This window comes from Dipodomys ordii, unplaced genomic scaffold (genome assembly GCF_000151885.1).
Source record: "Dipodomys ordii isolate 6190 unplaced genomic scaffold, Dord_2.0 Scaffold108, whole genome shotgun sequence".
NCBI classification, from domain to species: domain Eukaryota; kingdom Metazoa; phylum Chordata; class Mammalia; order Rodentia; family Heteromyidae; genus Dipodomys; species Dipodomys ordii.
The window spans coordinates 572,371-583,265 of record NW_012267324.1 but is presented as its reverse complement, the minus strand read 5'-3'; the positions used below and the strand labels follow the sequence as shown (position 1 = coordinate 583,265).

Below are 10,895 nucleotides of genomic sequence, written 5' to 3'. Positions count from 1 at the left end.
CCCTGACTGATTTAAAAAAAAAAAAAAAAAGTATTGCTCCATATATATATATATATTTTTTTTTTTTCCTTTTAACTTCAGGCATTGTGTATCTGTATGAAATGGAAATGAGTTTTAGGTTTAGATGACCCTTACCTCCAGCATACTAGCTAATGAAGAATTTCAAATATTAACATGCAGTGTGTGTGCGAGTGGTGAGAGCGCGCGCGAGTGAGAGCTGCTCTTGGATCTTGAACTCAGGTTCTGGCACTGCCCCTTAGCTTTTTGGCTCAAGGCTAGGACTGCCTCTTGAGCCACGGGCCTTCCAACTTTTTGCTGGTTATTTGGAGATAAGAGCTTCAGAGACATGCCTGCTTGGGCCGGCTTTGAACCCTGATCCTCAGATCTCAACTTCCAACCATGGTGCCTGGCATGCTTAAAATAAGGCATACCTTTTCACTTAATACTTAATTATAACTTATCTGTAAAAACATACTGAACAGAGAATGGTCACCTGGTCTGTGAAGGTGGTGTTATACATCCATATATGAATTCCTTACTTTGGGGGTTGCTTACCTCAACCTTACTGCAGTCATTCAGCTCACTCTTTTTCATAAATCATTTTATTTATTTATATTTTGGCAGTCGTGGGACTTGAACTCTGGGCCTGGGCGCTTGTCCCTCAGCTCTTCAGCTCAAGGCGAGCGCTCTACCATTTGAGCTACAGCGCCACTTCTGGTTTTCTGGTGGTTTATTGGAGATAGGAGTCTCACAGTCTCTCCTGCCGGGGCTGGCTTTGAACCGCGATTCTCAGATCTCAGCCTCCTGAGTAGCTAGGATGACAGGCGTGAGCCACCAGCGCCCGGCTCATAAATCATTTTAGAAGTCAGAGATCCAACCCTGGTTTGGGAAAAACGACTGATGTTTAAAAAACTATTGTAAGCTGTGTGCCAGTGGCTCACTCCTAAAAGCCTACCTACTCAGGAGGCTGAGATCTGAGGATTGTGGTTCAAAGCCAGCCAAGGCAAGAAAGTCCACGAGACTCTTCAATAAACTACTCAGAAAAAGGCAGAAGTGGCACTGTAGCTTAAGTGGTAGAGCGCTAGCCTTGAACACAAAGAGGCTCAGGGACAGTGCCCAGGTTCTGAGTTCAAGTCAGAAAAAAAAAACCAAAACTTATCATTCTCTTTTCATGTTTACCAGCGGTAGTGTGGCAGAGAGGCTCTGTGAATATGAAGAAGGCAATCAGCGTGTAAAGTTCTGCCAGTGGATTCTGGAACATCCTGTTGGTCTTCCTTCTGGGGTACTACCGTGTGAAGAGTACCCGTGTGAGGACCTTGTCACTTACTTGTTTCCGAGTGGGCCCCTCAGCGCTCACACCACACACAGCCCCTGTGTGAATCTGAAGGCTGATACCCAGGAGGCATGCGGGAAACGCTGCTCTTCCTCCCTGGACTTGGAGAGCCGTGAACGCTCTCACTCGAGAGAGAAGCCCAGTGCAAATAAATCGTCTGACCAGGCCCATCCGGGTCTCTCTTCCGTCCCACGCCATGAGAGCACTGCCAAAGGAGGCAGCCCTCAGCGTGAGGCGCGGGGAGAAGCCTTCACGAGAACCAGCGCTCACACGGAAGAGACGCCATCTGTGTCTGAAGAACATGGGGAGGCCTCCGGGCTTGCCAAGTGTTTTCACAGCCGCGGAGGAAGTCCCCGCGATGGGCCTGCTCACCACGGGAAGCCGGGCGGAGAGAGTCAGGTTCAGAGTGGAGAGAAACGCTACGGCTGTCAGCAGTGTGGAAAATCCTTCAGTTACCGTTTTTACGTGAAAATCCACGAGAGAATTCACTCTGGAGAGAAACCCTATGGCTGCCAGCAGTGTGAGAAGGCCTTCACTAGTTCCAGTCATCTCCACAGACACGCGAGAACTCACACGGGAGAGAAGCCTTGCAAGTGCAAGCAGTGTGGGAAAGTCTTCAGTCGCATCTCTCACCTTAAACTACACGAAAGAGCCCACTCGAGAGCCCACTCCGGGGGGGAGCTTTGTGCGTGTGAGCAGTGCGGAAAGTCCTTTGCTTTCTCCAGCAACCTTCAGAGACAGCAGAGAACTGGCTCTGGGGAGAAGCACTACGTGTGTCCGCAGTGCGGCAAGGCCTTCAGTAAATCTCACCAGCTTCGAAGACACGAGCGGACTCACAACGGGGCGAAGCCCTACGTGTGTAAGCACTGTGGGAAAGCCTTCCGTTGTGGTTCGTACGTGAAAACCCACGAGAGGACCCACTCCCTCGAGAAGCCTTATCTCTGCAAGCAGTGTGGGAAGGCCTTCAAGTGTTCCAGTCACCTGCGGAGGCACAGACAGACGCACACCAGAGAGAAAGGTTGCGTATGTCGGCAGTGTGGGATGGCTTTTAGTCAAGTTTTTCGCATGAAAATCCATGAAAGAATTCATTCTAGAGAGACTCAGTATGTATGTAAGCAATGTGGAAAAACCTTCCTTTCGTCCTGTGCCATTAGGAGACATGAAAAGACTCACACCAACGAGAAGCCCTATCAGTGTGCACAGTGCGGGAAAGCCTTTACTTTTAGTTCTTACATCAAAGTACACGAACGAACTCACTCCCAGGAAAGACCTTACTTATGTCATCAGTGTGGGAAAGCCTTCCTGAGGTCTACTCACCTCCAGAGACATGAACTGACCCACAGTACCGTCAAGCCATTCGTATGTCAGCAGTGTGGGAAAGGCTTTTGCGAGCGCTTTTTCATGAAAGCCCATGAAAGAATTCATGGTGGGGAGAAGCTGGGATGTCAGCAGTGTGGAAAAGCCTTCCCCTTTGCAAGTGCTCTTGAGAGGCACCAAAGGACTCACACTGGAGAGAAGCCCTACGGGTGTGCGCAGTGCGGAAAAGCCTTCTCCCGATCCTACCACCTCAAAGCACACGAAAGAACCCACACCGGGGACAAACCCTACGCTTGTGGGAAGTGTGGGAAAGCCTTTGTTCACTCTTCTCTCCTTAGAAGACATGAAAAGACTCACGCCTGAGGAAGAAAACCCTGCGTGTCTAACCCCTGTGTGAAAGCCTTCATTCTCTCTGGTTGCCGCCAACCACAGGAAAGAACTTCTGCTGTCGGCGTGAGCCATGGTGATGGCATCACTCGGCCAGAGCCACCTGGAAACGTCAGAGAACACGGGCAACCCTGTGCCAGTCGGTGTTCAGAGAACACACCAGGAAAACACATCTTGGTTATCCGCTTTCATTTTACTAAGACAAAAGGACTCAAGCTGGAATGAACATACAATGTGTGAACTTGGTGGGTGCCAGTGGCTGAGATCTTTCTCAGTCGCTTTAAATTTCCACTCACGCTCTTCAAAGCTGATAATCGGCATGTACTCAGCATAGTTCATTTTGTTGTTGGTGGTGGTCATGGGACTTGAACTCTGCCCTGGGCACTATCCCTGAGATCTTCTGCTCAAAGCAGACGCTCTACCATGTGAGCCACAGCGCCACTATCCTGCCCGGGCTAGCTTTGAACCACAATCCTCAATTCTCAACCTCATGAATAGCTAGGATTATAGGCATGAGCCACCAGCACCTGGCCATAATACATTCTTGTGTCATGTCCAATTCCTTTTTCTGGGCCTTGATTTCTACATGCAGTGTCAGACTCTCCTCTTGGCCTTGCTTTAGGGAGCAAGGACAGCAGTGGTGGTGTCCGTGAGCCGCCTCCAGCCTCTGGCCCCAGCCTTGCCTGGTGTTCACCCAGGCTGCTACGCTTGCCTTTCATTTGATTCTGAGTCTTTTCCAGGTTCATTTTGAGGATTTCGTTTTCATCTTTGACTTTTACAAGTTTCTGATTTATGTCTTCAAATCTTTTCTTTTTTTGGAGGGGGGGTCCAGTCGTGGGGCCTGAACTCTGGGCCTGGGCGCTGTCCCTCAGCTCTTCAGTTCAAGGCTAGCGCTCTACCACTTGAGCCACAGCGCCACTTCTGGCTTTTTTCTTTTTGCTTATGTGGTGCTGAGGAATCCAACCCAGGGCCTCAGGATTGCAAAGCAAGCTCTCTACCACTGAGCCACCTTCCCAGCCCCTTTGAGCCTCTGCTCAAGGCTGGCTCACAGGCTTTCCTGCTGCTTGGGCTGGCTTTGAATCTCGATCCTCAGATCTCAGCCCCCTGAGTAGCTAGGATTACAGGTGTGAGCCACCAGCACTCAGCTTAGAGAGCTGAATTTTAATTCAACAAGGTTGGATTTCAGAGTCCTGAGCTCCTTCCCATATTTCTCAGGAGATAACCCAGTTTCCAGGCAGCTAACGTGCTTGTCATTTTCCATCTTTCTCTCCCTTGGACATTGCTTTTTCCAATGTCCATTTTGCTAGCAATGAGGTTCTCAAATGGATAGCGCTTTTCCCTCAACACCTAACCTTTGAACCTTTCTTCTAATATCTGCGGCTGGCTGGTTCTCTGAGGCCTCAGAATAAAAGCAGCAGGGGACTCACTGGGGAGCTGCAAACTCTCACCTTAGATAAATGAATTGGCTTCCTGGCCGCCACCCAGATCCCACTGACAGTCTGGAGATAACTGGTAAGCACTCCTTACCTTGATCGCTGCTGTAGTCCCAGCTTGGTGAGTCAGGGGAAAGACTTGCTCCAAATGGGCAGGGTCATCAATGGAAGACCCCTCTGGTCCCAGGACCGCCTTTGCAGCACGGGCTCCCTGTCCTCTGGGGCTTAAAGCCCTGGTACAAGTTGTTGAGTCACCCTAGGTGGGCTAGTGTGCAAAAAATACTGTTTCCAATAATGAGTTGAATCCCTGGGGTTTCTCAGTAAAGGACGGATTTTGCTGTTTGCAGCTGTACAAGTCCCTAGTTGTAAAGGGAACATGCACTAGACAGGGGGCTTGCCCAGTCTCCCCCAGGCGCCTGTCTAAAGGATAGGAAAGGGACTATGCCACCTTGTGCCAGCTCAGGAACTACTGCTGGTGTGGGGAGGACTTACCATTGGAGGTGCTAATGGCACCCACGTCACGGAGGTATGGACCACCCTGCCCAGTCCCGGCTCAGGAAGGACCTCCCCTCTAACTGCGATCCTCCTGTTGTCTCCCAGGTAGACAGGAGCATAGCCCTGCAGCCGGGCGCGTGCGTGTGTATTTGCTATAAACAAGATTTGTTGAACACATTTGACTCTTAACTGTATTCCTACAATCTGCAGACACAAATGTTAACTTATTTGTTTACGGAGGTGTCGTCGGCTATCTTGTAACCGGTGCTCTAATTCCTAAGTTCGCTGCGTTTTTCTATTCCATGGCTGAGGATTCTCATGCCATCCAATTAAAGAGAGTTCCTCAGGGAAATTTTACTTCTCTCGCCTATATTGTTGTTTCTTATTATAATAATCTGATGCTGATCATGCCAAAAGAAACACTGTGCTGCTGTGACTCTTACCAGAGTGCAGGAAGACCTAGCTTTTGTCAAATAGGACACCGGGATTCCATGATTCCATAAACTCTCTAAATGAGGGGCTGGGAAGGTAGCTCAGTGGTAGAGCGCTTGCCTTGCACGCATGAGGCCCTGGGTTCAATTCCTCAGCACCACATAAGCAAAAAGAAAAAAGCCTGAAGTGGCGCTGGTGATAGAGCCTTGAGCTGAAGATCTGACCCAGAGTTAAGCCACATGACCGAACCTCCCCCCCCAAAAAAAAAAATCTAAATGACAAGTTAGTTTAACAGCAAGAACATGCTGTATAGAATTTGACAGGACTGGTGTGTGTTGTATGGGGAGTGGTTGGGATTTAATGTCAGGATGACCCATCCCAACACTTAGATGTGCTAAGTAGGTGAATAAAATTCTAACTCTGCTCTCATGACGGTTCTTAGCTAGAGGGCTAGCAACACCAGGTGGTAGAGGCAAGGGTGAGGTAGTCCTGAGAATGACTGTCCTGTGATTCTAAGTGAATTGTGTTCTATTGATTTGAGAGACATGGGTCTTGCTCTGACCTAGCCACTGAACATTGCAGTTTTGGGCTATGTGGCATGTCTCTTCAGGTAACATGGCCTTGCTGTCAGGGTAGCCTGATTCGTCTTAATGTTTTTGTCCTTGGGCTTGAACTCAGGGCCTGAATGCTGTCCCTGAGCTTGCTTTGCTCAAGGCTAGTGCTCCAACATTTCAGCCACAGCTCTACTTTGAGCTTTTTTGTGTAGTTAACTAGAGATGAGGCTCACCAACTTTCTTGCCTAGGCTGGCTTCAGACTGCAATCCTCAGATCTTACCCTCCTGAGTAGCTAAGAAGACAGGCGTGAGCCACCAGCGCTGGCTACAGCTCCAGTAGTCTGAACCTTTTACTTTTTTTTTTGGAGGGGGGGTCAGTTGTGGGGCCTGAACTCTGGGCCTGGGCACTGTTTCATCAGCAATTCAGCTCAAGGCAAGCACTCTACCACTTGAGCCACAGCACCACTTCTGGCGTTTTCTGCTTATGTGGTGCTGAGGAATTGAAGCCAGGGCCTCATGCATGCAAGGCAAGTGCTCTACCACTGAGCCACCTTCCCGGCCCCTGCTTTTACCTTTCATACTTACTATGCAAACACTCAAGGATTTTCAGCAGTGTACGGACACAGGCCCAACCTTCTATTGGGTAATGATCTAATAAGCGCCTGGCAAGGTAAAAATGTAAGTGAAATATGTATTTTTACATGTAATCTAGCGAACATTCTTGTTTTTTTTGGGGGGGGGTCCAGTCATGGGGCCTGAACTCTAGGCCTGGGCGCTGTCCCTCAGCTCTTCAGCTCAAGGCTAGCACTCTACCACTTGAGCCACAGTGCCACTTCCGGCTTTTTTCTTTTTGCTTGTGTGGTGCTGAGGAATTGAACCCAGGGCCTCATGCATGCAAGGCAAGCGCTCTACCACTGAGCCACCTTCCCAGCCCCTAGCTAACATTCTTGAGCCAGGCTGCCCTCAACGTGACACAGTGAAGAAGCTGGGGATAAGCAGTTGTGGCGAAGGCTTTCTCCCAACTTTTCTCAGTTTATTGATTTTCAAACTAAGAAAATTAAAAACAAGCCAGATGACAATGACTCAAGCCTGTCATCCTTGCTATTCAGGAGGCTGATATTGGAGGATCCCAGTTGGAAGCCAGCCCTGGCAGGAAAGACCTTGACACTCCTATCTCCAATAAACCACCAGAATGTCAGGAAGTGGCACTGTGGCTCAAGTAGTTGAGCACTAGCCTTGAGCAAAAGAGCTCAGAGACAGGGCCCAGCCCCAGAGTTCAATACCCATGACAAAAAAAAAGGGGGGGGGAGAGGACATACTAGCAAGGGACTTAAGTTTACTCAATGAATGGAGAAATGGGGGGGGAGGGCATACCAGCCAGGGACTTCAGTTTACTCAATGAATGGAGAAATAGGAGGTATATGCCAGGCATGCTCTACAGAGGAATCATGAAGAAAAGTAGGTTTATTTGAGCTAGCTCATAGAAGGAGCTGACTACAGCCAAGGTCACAAGGCAAACCCCTATTCTGATGACAAAACCTTGGCAAACTCCCAAGCCAGGCTAAGTGCTGGTGACCAAGAATGACGGGGTCAGCCGCTGGGCTGAGGGGGGGCTCCCGTGGGAGCTCACTCTGCCCCACGGCCCCCTTCTCCCAGTGCTGATAACACTCCATGTTGCCCAGAGTAAACTCACACTGGGAGCCATTTTATACTGTAGACCAAAGTAAACTGTCAAACTCAAACCTTTGCTGCGGAACAGCATTATGAGTCTAAGCCTGGCCTCTACCGATTTTGGGGTGTATCTATGCGTTTGTACGCCAGTGCTAGCGCGTGAACTCAAGGCCTAGCTATTGTCTCCTTACCTTTGTTATTCAGGTGTTCTACCACATTAGCCATGGCTCTACTGGCTTTTTGGTGGTTTACTGGAGAAAAGAGTCTCAGGGGGGCTGGGAAGGTGGCTCAGTGGTAGAGCGCTTGCCTTGCATGCCTGAGGCCCTGGGTTCGGTTCCTCAGCACCACATAAGCAAAAAGAAAAAAGCCAGAAGTGGCGCTGTGGCTCAAGTGGTAGAGTGCTAGCCTTGAGCTGAAGAGCTGAGGGACAGCGCCCAGGCCCAGAGTTCAGGCCCCCAGGACCGGACCCAAAAAAAAAAAAAAAAGTCAGGGATTTTCCTGCTGGGCTGGCTTAAACTGGGAACCTCAGATCTCAACTTCCTGAGTAGCTAGGAAGACAGCCATGAACCACCAGTGACCAGCCTCAGTGAGATTCTTTTGTGGGTATTTTTTGTTTTGTTTTGGTCAGTGTGGGGCTTTAACTCGGCCTGGGCGCTGTCCCTCAGCTTTACCACTTGAGCCACAGCACCACGTCTGGCCTTTTCGGTTTATGGGACAGCGCCCAGGCCCAGAGTGGCAGGACAGTCCCCTGCCCATGACTTTTTTTTTTGGTCGGTTGTGGAACTTGAACTCAGCTTGGGCACTATCCAGCTCTTCAGCTCAAGGCAAGTGCTTCACCTTGAGCCGTTTCTGGTTTTCTAGTGGTTCACTGGAGATAAATCTGTCTGGGCTGGCCTTGAACCTCGATCCTCAGATCTCAACCTCTTGAGCAGCTAGGGTTACAGGTGTGAGCCACCGGTGCACAGCCTCTGTGAGACTTATCTCCAATGAACCACTCAGAAAACCAGATGTGGTGCTGTGGCTCAAGTGGTAGAGCGCTCACCTTGAGCTGAAGAGCTGAGGGCCACGCCCAGGCCCAGAGTTCAGGCCTCATGACCACAAACAAAACAAAACAACCAAGGCAGTAGGACAATGTCAGTTTCATGAGGTGATACGTGAAGTGTAAACTCAAGCACTACTGCCTCCATGCTTCTCTGAATTAAGCACCGCCGGATGAACTTTGTGGGACGTCCTCAGCCAGTTTCTGCGACAATGCCCTCATCCTGGCTCTCCATTCTTCTTTGCCCCCGCTGCTGCCAGGCGATGCCACTGGCATGCGATGGGAGCTAGGAGCCTGAGCTCCCACCTACGAGCCAGCGCCCAAGTGCACAGGCAGGGGGCTGGGAAGGTGGCTCAGTGGTAGAGCGCTTGCCTTGCACGCATGAGGCCTTGAGTTCGATTCCTCAGCACCACATAAGCAAAAAACAAAAACAAAAAAAACAAAACCAAGTGCACAGGCAGGAGGGACCTCTGCCTCATTATCTGCTCTTTGGTTGGTCAAGGGGCTTGAACTCAGGGCCTGGGGACTGTTCTTGAGCTCTATTGCTCAAGGTTATCAACACTCTCGCTTTGTCAGTCATGGGGCTTGACCTCGGCTTGCGCACTGTCAGCTCTTCAACTTAAGGCCAGTGCTCTACCACTTGAACCATAACATCACTTCCAGTTTTCTGGTAGTTAATGCAATAAGAGTCTCACGGACTTTCCTGCCTGAGCTGTCTCTGAACTGCAATCCTCAGATCTCAGCCTCCTGAGTAGCTGGGAGGACAGGCGTGAGCCACCAATGCCTGGCTCACACTCCCACTGGAGCCACTGCGCCACTTCTGGCTTTTTCTGCTTATGTGGTGCTGAGGAATCAAACCCAGCCTCATGCATGCAATGCAAGCACTCTACCATTGAGCCACCTTCCCAGCCCCTCCTGGACTTTCCTACCTGGACTGGCATTGAAATGCAATCCTCAGATCTCAACCTCTTGAATAGGATTATAGGCGTGAGCCACTGGCACCCAGCTTCCCGAAGATGTTTTCCCCCTCAGTCCTGAGGCTTGAACTCCAGGCCTGGGCACTGTCTCTGAGCTTCTTTTACTCAAGGCCAATGCTCTATCCTTAGCCAGTTGATTTTGTTTGTGCAAACACCACTTCTGGCTTTTTCTGTATGTGGCACTGAGGAACCAAACCCAGGGCTTGATGCATGCAAGGCAAGTTCTCTGCCACTAAGCCACATTCTTCTCAGCCATCCCTCATTTTCTATTCAAGGCTAGTGGCTCTAACACTTGGAGCCATAGCTCCACTTTGGTTTTTCTGGTGGTTAATAGGAGATTGTCCTACAGACTTTCCTACCTAGGCTGGCTGTGAATTGTAACTCAGATCTCGGCCTCCAGAGTAGCTAGGATTACAGCCATGAGCCACCAGCCAGCTTAAAATGTTTCTTCAATGCCTAAGGTTCCTGTCCACTGAGTTCTTACATGTACTTACTGTAATAAACAAAAGCTTTATCACACTGCTCACAAAAGATTTCTTCCCGGGCTGCGAAGGTGGCTCAGTGGTAGAGCGCTTGCCTTGCATGCCTGAGGCCCTGGGTTCGATTCCTCAGTACCACATAAGCAAAAAGAAAAAAGCCGGAAGTGGCGCTGTAGCTCAAGTAGTAGAGCGCTCGCCTTGAGCTGAAGAGCTGAGGGACAGCGCCCAGGCCCAGAGTTCAGGCCCCAGGACTGGACCCAAAAAAAAAAAATTTCTTCCCACCGTGACTTTGTAAATGTCTTTGAACATGAACCAACAGAAAGCCTTTTCATGCATATTGCTTTCTGCTATAAGATTTGTTATTTTACATTCGTGCAAAAAAGTAGAACCATTACTATTTTCGCACATTCCTTAAGCAGAGCTCTGCATTGTTTGTTCAGTTTTTTTTTCTTTTTTTGTCGGTCATGGAGCTCGAACTCTGGGCCTGGGCACTGTCCTTGGGCTCTTCAGCTTAAGGCAAGCACTCTACCAAACACTTGAGCCACAATGCCATTTCAAGTTTTCTAATGGTTTATTGGAGATAAGAGTCTCACGGACATTTCGGACTTTCTTGCCTGGGCTGGCTTTGAACCGTGATCCTCAGATCTTGGCTTCCTGAGTAGCTAGGATGACATGAGCCACTGGCGCTCAGCTGTTCATTCTTTTTTTTTGGGTCCGGTTATGGGGCCTGAACTCTGGGCCTGGGCGCTGTCCCTCAGCTCTTCAGCTCAAGGCTAGC

General features: G+C 49.7%; 1 protein-coding gene across 1 annotated transcript in view; it reads left to right on the top strand.

Moving 5' to 3' along the window:
• LOC105994660 (zinc finger protein 431-like) overlaps nt 1-3,433 on the top strand; it is an 18,097-nt gene extending 14,664 nt beyond the window's left edge. Inside the window, exon 3 of the mRNA XM_013028290.1 lies at nt 1,183-3,433. Within this exon, the coding sequence (XP_012883744.1) occupies nt 1,183-3,013 (1,831 nt within the window). The 3' untranslated portion in view covers nt 3,014-3,433. The remainder of the gene's footprint in view (nt 1-1,182) is intronic.
• Nucleotides 3,434-10,895: the final 7,462 nt, after the last annotated feature.